This window comes from Pararge aegeria, chromosome 11, assembly GCF_905163445.1.
Source record: "Pararge aegeria chromosome 11, ilParAegt1.1, whole genome shotgun sequence".
Classification (NCBI taxonomy): Eukaryota; Metazoa; Arthropoda; class Insecta; order Lepidoptera; family Nymphalidae; genus Pararge; species Pararge aegeria.
The window spans coordinates 4659945-4677937 of NC_053190.1; the positions used below are offsets into that span (position 1 = coordinate 4659945).

General features: G+C 39.7%; 1 protein-coding gene across 1 annotated transcript; it reads right to left on the bottom strand.

Moving 5' to 3' along the window:
- Nucleotides 1–218: 218 nt before the first annotated feature.
- On the bottom strand, nucleotides 219–16767 carry LOC120627758. Its single transcript, XM_039895785.1, has 9 exons — nucleotides 15202–16767; nucleotides 13785–13926; nucleotides 10828–10956; nucleotides 9628–9831; nucleotides 8365–8502; nucleotides 7607–7662; nucleotides 6529–6641; nucleotides 5612–5678; nucleotides 219–1510 (listed from the first exon to the last, which is right to left on the bottom strand). Exons 1-9 carry the CDS (start codon nucleotides 16719–16721, stop codon nucleotides 310–312), a joined length of 3570 nt encoding a protein of 1189 aa, XP_039751719.1. The 5' UTR covers nucleotides 16722–16767; the 3' UTR covers nucleotides 219–309.
- Nucleotides 16768–17993: the final 1226 nt, after the last annotated feature.

Consider the following 17993-nt stretch of genomic DNA (forward strand, 5'->3'; position numbering starts at 1 on the left):
TAGATATATAAAAGATCTTAGCGCCACATTACGCAAATTCTTCCAAAGCCAGTAATTAGTTCTACCTACCTATATTGCGTATATTTATTTAACTTACATATAAAAATACATTTTTCGCAAATCAGTCATGTTATTATATTTTCATCGAATCTAATATTTAAATACATTACCTACCTAAACATTTTTATCCACAATATAGTAATTTATCAATATCAATTAGGTACCTACCTATTTTTTCTTTTTTCACCTCGTCTAGCGATCGAGCGAATGTTTATCTTACTTTAGCCGTTGCTGGTTCTAACTATAGTTTTATCGACAGCGTAGTTTGTCTACGTATTTTTCAATTGCTCGATAACGACTCACTGGCATTGCCTCTTTCAAAAGCTGCCTGAAACGGGAATCCTCAGAGAGCGCTATATAAAGGTGGCGGGCGTGCATCCTAGCTTCAGGACTCGCATCAGCTATCAACTCACCAGCTGCACGTAGTATTACTGTACGAGGTTCAGCGGGCAGTTCTAGCATTCGAACAGCACCGTGTTGCTGTACTAGCCTGGTAAGAGCTTGGGCTGCCGCAGCACGAACTGGTCCGCCACGATGCGACGCTCCTCTCCGTGCCAATGCTACGGCAGCACGAGTGTAGTTACCTCCACAAGCAACCCTTCCGAGAGCAGCAACAGCATCTGCTCGCAAGAAACGGTTCACATCCGCGCAACGATCTAACAACGCACTGACAGCCTCCTCTAATTCCGGGTCAAGTCCACGTCCGCGGAACTCGAATAATGTGCCGAGGGTTGAGCAAGCAGTTCTCGCGACCCTAGAACGCAGCGAGCGCACGTGGCCAGCAACAGAACGGGTCACCGCTCGCCAGCTCGATGCGGGCGCTCTAGCCCACTCATCTTTCGCTAACCGTTCAGTTTCAAGAAGTCCATTCACAATCACTTCCCAATCTTCATGTCGAGCTGGTATCATACATTCCGTTAGTGCTGTCCTAACGTCGCGTTCACAAGATCGGCTCTCGATGTATTCGCTCTTGGGCTCTGGGGACGCTGGTTCACTCCTCATTGATGTTGAACTGATAGATTTTCCAGCGCTCTTTGATAGGTTGGATAACGATAACGATTTTGCACTAGTCGGTTTTGGTGTTGGCGTTTTAATTCCTTCAGACGTCACTTGACTTTGCCTTGAACTCGCTGATGGGGCATTGGCACTTTCAATGGAAATTTGTTCTGCGATCGTTTCAACACTGCCCAAGGAAATATTCTTTTCGGACAAATTTTCCACGTGTATCGACTTCTCAGAAAGATCATCGCCATTTATCGATTTTGCATTTTCAGATATATTTTCGACGTGTATGGACGGAGTGCGAGATAGCGGTGGTATATTTGTCGGACGTTCGTCTGCTTTGCTCTCGATTTCTGTTGTGGCAGCAACAGTAAAATGGCCCTCGATTTCCTTTTCATCTCCCTCCGGTTTCTTCTCTTCCTCGCCAATAATGATGTCGGTAGTGACTCTGTGGACGGAAAGCATAGGTATTGTAATTCTAAAAAGGCATTATTTATAAAGTATCGAGATCGGGATTGAGAAGTAAGTTACCGATCGAGTGGTGGCAGATCGGCGACTAGATCAGGGGTTTTAGGCGAAGGTTGCACCGGGGCTGCGCCACCGCAACAGCACAGGCGCCGCATACCGCCGGCTATCACCTCGGCATGGCCACGACTAATGCTACATAACTCGTCAACACGTCGACTAACCTAACTAACACCCGCCGCAATCAATCGCACGACTATGTTGTTGAACTCTACTACCTGCATATTATGCTAAACACTCACTAAACGATTCCGTTTTTTCATACATGACATTTTTAAATAACACAAGTAAATTTTGACTTTAGGTAGCTAGTTTGAAAACACAGTAGGGTTAGGAAGTTATAGGGCAGAATTTCCTATTAATATTTAAGAATTAAACATCTGTAATTGGCTATTAGCGCTACAAATAACGAAAGTAGAGCGATCCTACGATAGCATAAATAGGGCGACTATAAGTGCCTTGAATGGACGTATAGGCAATTTCAGTTTGTGAATGTAGGTTAACGGCAGCACGCGATTGAACATAGCCGTTGGTCACCCAACAACGCGTGTCGGGCGCTACTGAACTTTTCAAGTCATTTGAATGGATAATCGAAGCGTATATCGACATACTTGTATTGAGGCAATTTAATATATCGGCGGCGTAGTAACGTTGGCGCGTATGTAGCTATCGACCCATTGACCTGATTGTTTCCCATGTATGTATTCAGACAGGGCGTCAGATATTCTAGCATTAGCCCCTTGGTGTAGTGCTACCAAACTGCCAGGGAAAAATACGAGATATGATTAACCTAGCTGACAAATATTCTCTTTCCGAATACGTAAACCAAGAAATCAATACTATGGGAACTTACAAAGGCTATGTTTAGATATAGGAAAATTTATGAAATTGGGTCATAAAATACTTACCATAGATGAAGGACAGAGACAACTATTTATTACAACTACAGACTACTAAAAGGTATTTATTAATACTATAAGGCAGTACGATGTTACCAGGGCCCGCTAGAATACAGCAGGCCAGTCAACCTGCCCATTTAAGGAAATCCTAGAATCACGGGTGTGCATTTCATACATGCACAAAAGCAATGCCTGCCCTAACTCGTATAGGATAACCTAATTGCCTCGTCACCTACCTTATCTAAACCATCTGGGATCCAGGATGGTTAAGTTTCGCAACAAACATACATACTTGACGTTTCAAAAGTGCTTATAAAGTAGGCCCCCTTGAAATAAATTAATTTGAATTTGAATTGCATTATTAGGTAAATATCTAATATTGGAAAACTAAAAACTGCTGCTTAATTGTATTTATTTATATTATAGCGGGGCAGAACTTTTAATTTAATATCAATAATAATATTTAGTTACTTTCTTCACTGCCTTAAACACACACACAGCCACAACTTAAAGTATTTTTATCATTCTTTTTGCAGAAGTATTTGTCAAGATATCAATATCTACGTCCGGGAACCCGAAACGATATTCTGTACGCGCACTAACACGGATGTTCTTTTTTAATCCTGAAAAAAATAATGAGGTACACTAATCCGGACAATCTTAACTATCGCACAAGTGAGGCGACCCTACTAGCCGAAGTTGCTCCTGCCGTTGCTAAGAAACGCTAAACTCCACCATTTTACGAGCCCCTAAATAAAGACGCGTCAGAAATTAGCTGTTTGATTTTTGGAACAGTTCGAAGGTGAAGTCTTACGCAATTTCCGAGGAAATAACTTATGACTGTTTTGTTGTGGTTGTTTTCAAAGAGTTCATTAGTCATGTGCGCTTGGAATCGATATTTAGCACGTGGCATAACGGAACCATTGCTTGACACACGACCTGCCGGCTGCCTGGTTCCCGTACTTACTTAATTATACAATTCGATAACTAGTAGGGTAACTTCGCTAATATAATGTAGCTATGACAATCAGAGGATAAAGAGTTTTGTTGCGGTTATTTTCCGAAACGAAAAAAACTTTCACCACATTTTAAGTGAGCCTTGAGAAGCTTTAGGTAAATAAACTTTTATTATTTTTAAAGACGTAGACGTAGACTTAGACGGTGATAGCCCAGTGGGTAGGACTTAAACTTCACTTTCGCGGGGCTGAGTTCGAATCCCAGCACGCACCTCTCTTCTTAAGTTATGTGCGTTTTAATATATCTAGTAATTAAAATATCACGTTCTTCAACGGTGAAGGAAAACATCGTGAGGAAACCTGCATGCCTGAGAGTTATACTTAAATGATGATGTTCTCAAAAGGCATGTGAAGACCACCAATCGGCTCTGGGCCAGCGTGGTGGACTACGATCCCCTTCTCATTGTGGGAGGAGACTCGTGCCCTGAAGTGGGCCGGTAATGGGTTGATATTATGATAACGTATAAGTTTGGTGCAATGATGCCGAAATAAAATTGTTTCTTCTTTCTCTCTTCAATATTAGCATTAGGCTTGTTATGGAACTTTTTAGATTTGGACTGAGTCACTGAGTGCTTCAGGTACAATAAAAGACTTAAATTGGGGATAAAACCTCTCCAATTGTTGAATATATTAGCGAAACGGTTGCACAAAAGCGATGCGCTCAGCTTTAATTTACACGTACACTGAAATCTTATCCCGAGAAAAAACATCCGGGGATAATGTTGGGAAAAAGCTATAGTAGCATATAAATAGGTCCCTTATAATTGTAATGCATAATTAGATAGGTAGTATAATTGTGAAAACCTCGGATACATAGTTTGGAATAAAGCTCGTGATGTTTCATACTTTCCTCAAGTATGGAAATAATAACAGCTACCTAGTAAACTACGTCATTGAAATTAAATATAAATGCCGTTTATTGCTTGAACCCTTGACATTCGCCAAGTTTACGATATATCTAATACGAACTGAGGGGTCGACTGTGGTATTAACGTGACCGACAATTTTTTTTTATTCCACTACAACGATACGATACCGAATGACCGAACTGGTGATATTTAAAAAAGCAGTTAAGGCCCGACCTCGATATTGTCGACGACTATTAATAGTTTTTTTTTTAATTTTCTTTATTTATTTAAGGGACTTTTATAGTTTAACTAAATTGTTACACTTAATATGAATCCTAAATACACATAAATCTTAAACTACAACAATTTGAGAGAATCACCGACGAATCTATAAAGTTTCATTGCCGAAATCTATCAATCATGTATTGTCTAATTTTAATGAAGATCTGATAAATATTGTCGGAGAAAAAGGACTTAACTTTTCACAGATAACAGCAAGTCGCAAGGCATATGGGACAACGATCGAATGCATGCGTATCATCCTACTAAGTAATATTACTTAAGTTTGGAAATAAAACTGGACCCGGTAGGTGACGCTGCAAATTGCAATTAGGTTCTTGGTTTTTTTTAATATTATGATACCGATAATAACCGATTTGATGCAGACGAAGTTGCGCGGGTCAGCTAGTAGTATATAAACGTTGTTATGATTTTTTTTAGTTCTATTATTTTGTTCTTCTGTTTGCATGGTATGTTTAATTTATTTCAGTTTTCCTCCAGATTCTATACGTTGCTTACTATGAAAAAACATTGTAGCACTGTCGCTTCAAGAAGTATATCCATATAAAATAGGCCATCTTTTTTTGAGAGTGGCAATAAGGTTGGGTGAGTAAAAAGAAGCCTCAACTATGAGAGGGTTGGGATTTGGGATAAAGAGTGTTGAATATATCGTCAGTGCTTAAGCAATATTACCGTTTTCCTTCGCATTGCTGCGTTCCGGTGTAAATAGCGTGGTTACCGAAGTTATTATACTCACAAGAGGCTTAACAGCTACTTACGCCTTAGGTTTCTGGGCGAAGGGCGGATAATTGTAAGACGTTTCTTTAGCATGCTGTGTTGCTCTGTCCATAGACAATGGCTTTCCACTTTGCCATGCTAGGTGGGCCAGGTGTGCCATCTGCTTCGTCCGTCGATTATTACTATAAAAAAGATTGCAAAAATAGATGCAGAAACAAAGGTGGAATGAAAATTAAAAACTTACCTATCGTCGATAAGATGTATCGCAGTTATAGGTTTCAAGACGAAATCTCTTCCAGGTGGCGAAACACCTAAAGAAAAATGTAGGTACGTTAAGATTGGTGACTTAGTGGAAGTAAGTTGACGAGAGGTTAGTTAACCTTTTGGAAATTGAGGCAAGCTTTGTCCAGAGTCTGGAGTGGTCTGGGAAATTGAGGCAAGTTTAGTCTGGACTGGTCTGCTGCGAGTTCATCTCCTTATCGATTAAGGGTATCTACAGACCAATTGCAGTGGGTATGAAGAGTGTATTTAAGCTACTGTCCAATTGCACAGATGGTTTCTTCTCAGCTCATTAATTTAAGTGGTAGTAAAGCTCGTCCGGGGAAGAACCGCCATGCTTATTTCTGTCGCCAAGCAGCATCGTTCACATGCTGTGTTCCGGTCTGAAGGGCGCGGTTGCCGGTTGACAGGCACATGAGGCTAAGCATCAGTGTCCTCAGGTTGATGGGCACAGGGCGGCACTTTGTAGGACGGGTTACTGGTTCGGTCCGACAATTACTACTATTAAAAAAGACAATGGCACTACCTCATGCCTAGCACAAAATCTTTAAAGTAATCTTGTAGAGTGGAGAATAACGTTCAAATTCTGTCCTACGAATAGTGGCGTGCATAGGACATCATATGCACAGGGTATGAAGATGATATAAAATGAAATAAATCTCCGGTACGAGTTGTAAAAAACTTAAGGATAGGCATAGTAAGAGTTATAAAAACCCTACCCTCTAGTATTTTTATCGTACTGGAGATTGCTTCATTTTATATCATCTGCACACCCTGCACATACCCTCTATGCACGCCACCCACTGCCTATGAGAGAGGATGGCTGTGAAGTGTTAAAACCCCGTTAAATGGTAATGCATGTATAGTGTATGTATAGTCCACCTGGAAGCGGCGCAGAGTCTGGCAGCGGACGCAACCTTCGAGGGCGGGGTGGTGGAGCAGCGGGAGGCGTAGACCGAGCTCGTCTTCGGGTCGCCACCGGGAGGTGAGAGTTTCTGGCACAGACATAAAGATTCATTAAGTCCAGTTCACGCGAAAAAAATATTTTTCATACTTGATAGACTTGCGCGTTTTAACTATCATGCTTGATGTAAAGCAATGATGCGGTCTAAGTTGGGGCGCGCTTGCCTAGAAAAAGCCTATTCACTATTGAAAGCATTCAAGTTGTATGAATCAGGAAACATCGAAGCCGGGAGAGCGTTTTAAACTTTAGCAGTCCGTATCAGAAACGTAGATGAAAAGCGCTTCGAGCTTGTTGCCTGTATGTCAAGCACATAAGGATACCACCGTTCACGGCGTCTCGCTGTCCCATGGAAGAATGGTGCCGGTGGAACAAGATTATGAAGTTCCTGAGCACACTCGCCAAAGTATATCCTGTAAAAAACCGCCAGGCAGGCACGCTGTAAGATGAATAATGAGAATTGTAGAAGATCCATCCTGTCCAGATGTAGACAGGTGAAAACCAGTTTCACTTCATAGCTGAGTGCCCCATGTACGCGCTGGTAAGATGGAAACTACAAGGTAAGGATAGAATAAGTGAAGAAGACTTAGCAAACCTCGGATATTGTTAGGTTCACCAAAGAGACTGGTAGGTTTAAGGGGGGGATGCTGCCGGGACACCAGTAAAACCTGTGTCTCAAACATGGGGAATAGGGTGAAATGGGCCTTTCAGAGGACTGATCACCCTTCTGGCAATGGCAGGAGTCCCCTCAATAAATATATATAGTGCCATCTCGGGAGGTTTTTTTAAATTCTTTTTTCAAATGATTTTGCAGAACTGCTTGTCAGCCTTATTGTAACCTAATAAACATTAACCTAATTATTTCTAACAAATAATCTAATCAAGCACACCTCGATGGAGTCTGGTCAAGGGTTAATCATTTAACATCAGGAGACCCGTTTGACCGTTTTTTCGCAGTTGATATAAATAATGTATATTTTGATGTATATATTGATTTACCTGGGAGCTGGGGTCGGCCTAATGTGATCCGTCGGTCTGGTCAGACGTTCACGTAACTGCGATAAAATAACACAAATTTAATTTAAAATGCATAGTTTTTATGTAACTTAAAACATCGCAAACTTTTGTAAACTTCACTCTTTCCAAGTTCGGTATTAACGGCGAAAATTAACCTCGTGGTACCTGATACTACTTGAGTCCGTTCGTCGTTCAGAACTTTTTTAGCTACAGCAGTAAGCACTAAATAGTAAGTAATTTGTTATATAGGTAGTATAACGAAAAATCACTAAGTATCGAGAACATTCTAATTAATCAACATTAACATTCACTTAACTAATATCGCAATTGTGGGTGCACGTCCCCTCATCCTCAAAACCTCTCATAGGAGAGAGAGGTTTAAAAGTTATACTATCCCACCCGTCGTTCCAATACTGCTGCGCGCTTGAAGGCCTTGTAAACGATAATAACCGATCACTTAATAGGTTACTGAGAACTTCTTCATACAAAACCCCAATATAAGTGTAGGCCTTACCGAGGAGTTGATCTCGTGATCCGTAGTAACACATGGCCCAGAGGTAGTTTGCTAGAGCTTCTTTTTCTTGTCCTTGTACTGGTTGGCATTGTCCGTTGAACGTACGCTGATACGGATCCCCGCTGGTCATTCCCGCCAGCCAAGCTCACTCACTCTCGTTGTCTTGAATTATCTCGGTCCTCCAATGTGGCCTATGTAAAACATCATACATTATCACCATCGTTACCTTATTGCAGAAGGCATCAGCTCTAGGAGATCCGTTGAGCCTCCGACGCACAGCCGCAAGCACTGCTGCCGGACCCGCAGCTCTTGCCAAGCACAGCGCCGCTCGCAGTTGACCGTTCTCTGCTTCTTTATCTGATCCCTGGGAATATATTGAGCAATATGCATTTATTATGAAACATGATATCCAAGAACTTCTCCGTTAAACCGGGCCATATTTTTTTGGATATAATTTCCCGTTGATCAGGCCCGGTCGAAACGGAATTGGAGTTTTTGTTGTATTAACTGACGGACTAAGCCGATGGAGACAAAAAGTTTTATTTGTACACGCTGAGCGATTTACCGTGTTCCGGTAAGATGTCGCGTTGAAACCGATTAGGGTATAACGTAACTGCCATACCCCAAACATGCTAGCCTGTCACCATATTTCAAATGTATCAATCATGACTTTCTAGCAGGCGAGATGGCCCATCTGATACACGTTGCAGGGCATGGAAGGACACGTCCTGCAACATTCTGCCCTGTGTTCATAAAACTGTCGCGTAGGTGTTAAGCCTGTAATTACATCCGCAACCAAGCCCTTCAGACCGGAACACATCATTGCAACAATGCTACTTAGCGGCAGTAATAAACATGGCGATAGTACTTACCCCGGACGAGGTGTGTCACAAAAACTACTACTAAAAGAAGAAAGGAAATTATCTTTTTACAGTTTTATTACCGTTATTGTCACTAATTTTTTTTTTTAATTTCCATCTGCTTCCCATCATATGGAAATTAAAAAACCCGGCGGTTACCGGCGAGTGTTCTCCCGCATTGCGTTAAGTGTGGACCAGTAAGTATATCTTTCGTTCAATTCCAGTAAGTGCCAGTGGTCAATGTAAATTTTCACTTTCATTTTTATCATTGTGCTAGTAGTCGTTGTCGTCGAAGCGGTGATAGCCCAGTGGTTTGGACTTCGGCTTCACTTTCGGGGGACCAAGTTCGAATCCCAGCACCTCAAACATTTCTATTTTATGTGCCTTTTTAAGTAATTAAGATATCTCTTGCTACAACGGTGAAGGAAAACATCTCGAGGAAACCTGCATGCCTGGGAGTTCTCCATAATGTTCTCAAAGGCGTTCTCGTGGAGTACTGCCTAAAGCCGTGAGGCCCGTGACCTGTAGTGGGCCGATAGAGGGTTGATTTGATGAGTAACCGTTTAAGCTAACCATTTGAGCATGTGGTAGGTCGATGATATGAGGGAGGAGGGGAATTCTATACGAACCCCGATCATATCCGCATCGAAGATCAGTTCAACGAGGTGATGCAACGCCATCCTTTGCAGCAATGCGTGTGGCAGTGCGGCTGGAGGCGGGTCCCTCGCCATCCTCGCGATCAATGCGGGCAGGACTTCCCTGACACAGGAGGAGCTCCCGCTGCGGACGACTGCGCACACAGCACCCTCTGCTGGCGCCCGGGCTGCAGACACCTGTGCAGGTTTTTTTAACAGAAAAAAAAACAAATTACTAATTGTAATACTACTTCAAGTAAACGTTAATATCAATTATTAAAAATTTAATTATTGTATAAATCAAGCTTGTATACTATGTGCTACAACTAGGGTCACCATATCTCAGGATTTGTCCTGAGATTTCACGACTTTTGGACCCTACTACTCTACTAATCTCGTGAAGTCTCAGGATTTTTTGAATTTTTAGACTTTTTTAACCCAACTAGCTTCCAGTCTACTTCTACTATCTTTGATGGAAAATGTGGGTGTAGCCCGATAATCTGAATATATCAGCGTCACCCTTTCGAGTGTACCGTCGTAATTTTATGTTGTGTGATATCGTAAACTATATTTATCAATCAATCCAGCAATCGCGGTTGGTTTGCTGTCATTTTTTAAGAGTTTTGCTGTCTGATCTGATGAAGAGTTCCGGAAACTCTTCATCAGATCTATGAGTATATGCAATTTGAATGGAAACATTTCGGAACTAGCTCCAATCGGTCAAACAAAAATTTTTGCAATTCCATCTAAGTTATCATGACGGAGTTATGCCCGAACTAAGTAACAGAAAAAAAATATATCCGAAGATTTGAAGGACAGAAGATTTGTGGGTGACAATCATATTTGTCGTCTATTAAACATTTACAGAATTCTCATCCGTTACTGTTTAGCTGAAGCGGTCATAGCCTAGTTGTTAAGACTTCGGCTTAACCCAGTTCCAAGTTCGAATCCCGGCACTTATATATTCATTTATATTACTTAATTATAATTAAGCAATGAAATATCACTTGTTTTAATGGTGAAGGAAAACATCGCTAGGAAACCTGCATGTCTGAGAGTTCTCCACCAAACCGCCCAAACCCTTTGAATTCTGGGTGGAGACGCGATATCTTTAGGATGGCCGGCTATGGGTTGATAATAATGATGATTATGATAAGTAATTTACCCTATTCTTATGTAATTAAAGGATCTTACCGCATCGCTAAGCGCCCACATGTGTTGCACAAGGGAAAAAACCTCAGGTTCCACTTTTTGAACATTTTCATGGTCTAGCAGTGTGCTGTGAAGATGGTCGGCGGCTTTCACCGCTGCTATCCAGTTTTCCTGTTGCAGATAAACGTCAGATTTAAAAAAACATCGTTACATTAGCCAAAAAGGTTATATGGGCCATTAAAGGTCAATGGTTTTAAAGCCCATGAAACATAAGAAGTTTTATAGCCTCAATAATAATAGTGGCATAACGTCGGAATGCAGTGTTTTACCACAACTGGGGGACAGATATTAATATTCCTTTCATCTGACGCACCTTCCAAATCTCCGAGAGTGGAAAAACACTGCATCGCAATTCCAACGTTATGCCACGTTAATGACTTATATACTACTAGCTGTGGCCCGCGACTTCGTCTGCGTTTGATTTTGTTTTTAAAGTATTCAGTATCGCTAAGCCTTAAATGAGTATAGTAGTATATATATATATATATTTATAACATGTGACTGTCAATTAATTAAAGACAAATAATTTGCAATAAAATAAAATTGCAACTATAATAAAAGATCTAAGCTATCCTATCTCTTAAGTTGGACCAGACTGCTCACGGTGTGCCAATTAAATTTAAAATCGGTTAAGTAGTTTAGGCGTCCATCGCGGACAAACATCGTGACAGGAGATTTATATATATTAAGATTTAATGACCTTATTATTAAATAATGTCATTAAAGTAAGGCTCTCGAGTTGGGGAGTAGAGCTCATATAGCATAAGCCAGCGTTGGCGTACCCAGCTTCTGGTATAAAGTGAGATTATTTTTTGTCAGATCGTCCGAGGCTGTATTGTGAAAATATTTTAGAGGACCCAAAGAAACAAAAACTTTAGAAGTTAAAATCTGTATTTTTTTTTTCATTTTTGTCTGTCAGACATTTTTAAGAGAGTGCATACATTTGCTGCGTGATTTCCGGGGGTGGGGTTCTGGATACGCCCATGTATATAAGCCAGCTATATTTTTGTATGGAAAAAATAATTTTCATACTGCTTCACACTTTTATCGCAATATATAAATCATAGTTATTCAAACTATTTTTATAACAAAAGGGCAGTGAACATTTAAAAATCAGGTTACCAGGTCAAGAGGTCCTTTCATTTGCATAATCTAACATAGATTTTTATTTCCTTTTAGGCAATGTTAAAACATGTCTACATTCCTCATTGAAATCATGAAAGTTTGCCTATGAGAATTGTGTAAAATGGTTAGAGCACAGAACTTTATTTTAATACTTATCGAGTACAGAATAATGACGGCCGATTGGCGCAGTGGGCAACGACCCTGCGTTCTGAGTCCAAGGCCGTGGGTTCGATTCCCACGACTGGAAAATGTTTTTGTGATGAACATGAATGTTTTTCAGTGTCTGGGTGTTTATATGTATATTTTAAGTATTTACGTATATTATTTATCAAAATATTCATCAGTCATCTTAGTACCCATAAAACAAGCTACGCTAACTTTGGGGCTAGATGGCGATGTGTGTATTGTAGTAGTAAAAAAAAAGAAAAAAAAAATAAATAAATGATTTCTTTTATTAATGTCACCGTTACTTGGAATTTAGCAATAATCAATTTCAAACACATTTTGTTACCTACTTAAATGTGTTCTAAAAATAGAGGCCATTTTTTATTAGTAAGAATAGGGGTACTAAGTTTCGTTTCAGCTTTAGAGATGGTCAAAAAGGCTCTTAGCACTGTTAATAATTCTACGTTTCTTTCTAACGTACGGAACCCGCATTGAAAAGTTGCGTGTTTGGAATCTGGATGTCTAGATAAAGTGCAGGCAAAAAAAAAAAATGTATACCATAATAATTAAAAGAGCAAAGAAAACAAAACTACAGTTCGTGTTCTAATATCGTAACATGAAATGGAAAGGGTTAGACGAGACGGGACGGGCAAACTGTTTGGGTCCAAAATGTTTATATTGGTCAGGGTCGGAAATTCCAATAGAATATTCATTAATTCTTTTCATTTCACCGGCGCCGGCCAAGGTGAAATGCTAATTTCAATAAATGAACTGAAGTGATTCGGTCCCATAAAGATTTGTACGAGATTAAGAGCTACCTAGTAAAAACTTTTACTATAACTGAAAACACACCTCACATCGGGTACTCCAGCGCGGTGGTAAATAAAAAACTGTTTTATACACTTTATTGTACATAACGTAATTGTAACAAAGATAACTGCAAGAACGCATATAACAAACAGGTATAATGAACGCGTTAACGCCTTAAAAGCCACTCCCCAGCAGATCTATACCAGGCAACCAGCAGAGGGTAAGAACAACACTTGGATTATGCTCAGATTCCAGAGTAGCCTCACTCGATTACAGAGGATAAAAGTCAAGCGAGGTCACTGGATTTCTCGTGATTTTCATACATGAAATCCATATTATCATTGTCATCATTCACTGCAAGACACGTGTGAACAATGCTTTTGCAATGGCTTTAAGGCCGCACTCCACCAAGCTGGCCCAGTTTGGGTTGGTGGACTTCAAACGCCAAAGAAAACATTTTGGAGAGCTCGCAGGCATGCAGATTTCCTCACGATGTTTTTGTCATATTTAAAGTTAGATGTGCGTGCTGGGGTTCGAACTCGGCCCCCCGAAAGTCGGGTTGATATGATAATGAATAAAATAAATATATACTACACCAAAACACAAATCGCCATCTAGCCCCAAAGTAAGAGTAGCTGGTGTTATAGGTTCTAAGATGACTGATCTGTAATATTTTTTATCAATAATACACATAAATAGTTATAAAATAACCAGCACGTAAAACCATTCATTTGCATCACACAAGTGTTTTTGGAATCGTAGCTGCCCACTGCGCCAATCGGCAGTCAAATTTGCGATAGTCAATAATACCTATTTACTTATTTAATAGGGATCATTACCGTGTTATGCAGCTGATCGGAGATGTGTATCGGCACCACTTGCAGGTCTTCCCAGGCGTAATGCCCTCGCAACGGAGAGGGTGGCCGGGGGGACAGCAGCATTGACTCAGGTGGCGAGGATGCCACGAGATTGAGTATAAACCTGAGTCACCAAACATATTAACAGACTTCAAATAATAGGATTTTCAAAGAATATAACACAAACTTCTTTTTAAATAACGCTTTCTATTTATCTGTAGGTACAAAATAAATTTACACAATTTCGTTTACTTGGATGATACATATTTGCCAGTTGTTTTGATTTGAAAACAGTACACATTATATATAACAAACAAAAATTACTATGGGACTAAAGGGGCAATGCTGCCAGCATCTTAGGAACTTTGCCTCGCTGCGGTGGTTTCGAGGACGTTTTAGATATTATTTAGTTTTAAATAGTTTATTTTAGGTTATATTTATAAAACAATTATTCTAAAGATCAAATATGAATAAATATTTAACAACACATCTGAATCTATGGGACTATATGTTATATATATATATGTCTGAATGTATATATCCCTTGAAATAGAATGACGTTGCTCTGACAAACAGATAAATTTCGTACATGTACTCTGAGATGCATTTAGTAAAAAGCGGAAGCTATGATCGAAATCTCATGTTTTGTTTGTCTAGCGGCCCGTCTTGTCGGTAGGGCAATTAGGCACGGCCAAAGCCTCCCTGAAATAGGAAATAATTAATTCCCAAATTGCCTTTGCCGGAACTAGACTTCGAGACCTCCCACTTCAAACTACAGCTTTCATCGCTGCTCCACGGAGCTCGTATAAACAATTGAGTATAAAGTTTAGAATTCAAAGTACGGTTTAATTTGGTTTATAAATTCTATTATAATTGTACCTCCATATTTAGCTTTCGAGATGTGATAGATAATATCGTAAATATATAACCAGCCAAAACTAGGTCAATATAATAAAACGCTATCACATCCAAAATGCAATGTCTGACAGATTTGTTTGCAATTGGATTACTGCAACAATAGATAGTTAATGTTATCTTAGGAAACTATTGCTGAAGCAATAAAATGATTGTAGCAATTAACCGCGATAGTTATTTAATTGTTATTACTTTGTTGCTCAAATACTCCCAGTAATAGATACACAAATAAGTTATTAATCTTGACTATTGATCTGGGAAATTCCAAAGTTTGCGCTATGTTTGGTTATTCTTGGGTTCTTCCCATAGTTAAAATCGATGGTATCTAGGATCGAAATCGCCTAGCTGGAAACAACTCCTTAGTAAAATACATAAGATGTTAATTGTCTTTAACCTCTCAGCTATAAAACAACACTTGATAATACTTCTTAAGATCAGTTTTAGTAACGATATGGAAATGAGATGGCTTTGATTATTTACTTACCTATCATGGTCTACAATAACACGAGTCTGTTGTCTGCGTGGTGACAATGTAGGACTCCTTTGTAAATTGTGCAACACTTCAACTTCTCTATGAGATTGAACTGGACTGGGCACTTTGTCTGTATTCTGTACTTCTACTAGTGTCAAAGCGAACCCCGACTTATCTCTCGCCTTCCCTTCTGTACTTTCATTCTTCTTATTGAAATAGTCATATAACTCATTAAGTGATTTGGATTTAACTTTTACTTTGGTATGTTTCGATACACCTTTATGTGTTTGTTTGTTGGATATAACTGGAAGAGGAATACCACTTTTTCTAGAAGTTGAACGTGCTTCTCTTTCTTGAGCTTCGCGCTTTAAATCATTCATCTTATTTACGATGGCTGGTGTTTCTGGTAACACTTCTTCTATTCTAGATTTTTCTAACAAGGCTAAATGGCGGTTATGATTAGCATCGTCCTCACTTGATACTATATTATCACTATCAGGGGTCCGAATTTTTACACTTTCACCACCGAAACGCACTTTTTTAACTACAACGTCAGAATCTTCCTCTGAATCCCCGTCAGTATATTTTAACATGAGACGATCAGAACTATCACAATCCTCGTCGCTTATCGTATTTTTATCCGATTCTGTTTCATTTTGTTCTAACACAGTCATTGTAATTGCAGTATCCGAATCAAATTTAATTTCAGTTTCAATTATCACTTTAGCATAATTATTATTATTAAAAGGCATTCTAAAGGAATCTTCTGATGAAGAGTCCGTTGATAAATAGATAGGGCTCGTCGAGTTATTAAAAACACGATTAATATGCACAAGAGGTTGATTCCGCATTTTTCTCGGAGCATAGTAAACATCTTTTGAATCTTCGTCATACATCTCACATAAATGCCTAAATTTATCTTGAATCCTTATATCTAGCTGTGAGAAAAAAAATGTATATTGATGAGGTCCACATACCCTGCGTAATTTCATGAGCGACCGAAGAGCAACATCTTTGTGCATAGAGTCAAAAAGTTTCTCTCCCAAAATTTGAAATACAGGAAACATATCCAGATTGGAAGTTCGCCGTTTCAAAATCCCTATAACCGACGGTATGGAAAGTATAAGACCGGTAATGACGTTTATTTTGCTATCCATTTCAGCGGAGTGTGGTCTAATATTGTTGTAGGAGAACTTATCTATGATCGCACGAGCCGCACATTCGGGATCTTCGCAGTGGTTGCAGAAAACTTTTAGCGCGTCCAGGGCAGCTTTCCGAACGTTTGGTGAACTGTGTCCTAGGTTGTCGATTACTTGATCGAACGGGAAGGAGAGTGCATTGCCGGATAAGGGCAGCAAGTCTGCGAGGACTCTGAGAGCGTGTAACCGGACTTCCCACTCAGGATGGGTAAGACGGTCCTTGATGGCTATGTAGAGGAGTTGCACGTCGAGGTCCGGTGGCAATGCTCGCGCCCGCAGTACACGATCCCAGAGGGGCGCGAGAGGAGGCGGTGGCGGCTCGGGTAGTTGCATCGTGGGTCGTAAAGGACTGAAGCGGCGGCGGTCGCCCGGCCGCGCCGCCGACACACAACTGGGTTAATGATCGGACGGCGAGGCACGCCACGCCGCCCGCCCTGTGTTTGACCAATCGATGGCGAAATGTATAAGCAATAACAACTTAAGGCAGAATAAGTAATATGTAAGACTCTTAATAAAACTGCCTTTTCACTTCTCATGCTTTTTTATAAGTTTGTTTGATTATATCTGTGCAGAAAGTGCTATGAAAAATTTACCTACGAGCATAACAAATCAGTCAGCTAGGTCACAGTAAATATATTAAATATTATATATTTACTGTCGTTATGTTTCCTATCCTAGCTTGAAGTAGTACCTAAGTACCTAGGCTTGGGATGAAAAATTAAGGTAACAATATTAAATGTAAACATTACCATACAATGTAATTGCTTCATGGAATCAATACATCAATCGGGTACATTGTATTTTTGATGCCTCTGGTGTAGAATCTATTTAATACTTCAGTACCTATCGGTTATAAATAAAACTCTAAGTATATATGTATTTCTTTATTGCAAAACTGTTTATATTAGAACTTCTAAGACAAATTAATTCTACATAGATTAACCTAGCAGACAATATTTAAATATTTCAGATATTAACATTAAAAAAAAATTATCTACTTAATTGTACTTTTACAGATTCATTTTCTTACCATAGAAACTGGAAGCACACTCTTTGTTGATTAATTTAACATTGATATGTAACTATTCTTCTGTCACATAAAACCGTACGTTAATAAAATAATGCCCGTTTTCACTATACCTAACATCATCTAAATAATATGCCTAATGATTTAGGCGATGTTTATAGACAAAAAAAATTGGTTGTCTGTAAAGTCGGCTTACTGACGATAGTTGAACGTGACAACGTCGTAAGAAAATACTGATGGAATGGTTGCATTTTTCAAAAGAAAATTTTAATTTTATTTGTTTGATAGATATTATCGTTGCTATAAACAATTGACACCACATTCACTTTTCACTTCACTTCATCCTTGCCGAAAACATGTAAATTTATTATTGTATAGAAGCTGTCCACGCGGACGCATCGCTCACTCAAGTAGGAGAGAGACAGATGTCGAACGCGGAGGCCGACTGTGCCTCTTTGTCGCTCGTTCCGCGCTCTCGCTTGCACTTCAAGCCTTGAATGGAACGCCTCAAAGCGAGGTAACGCCGCATACGTCATGTTTTTTCGTGCGTGCAGCCGGCTTCATCGAATTATAAGACG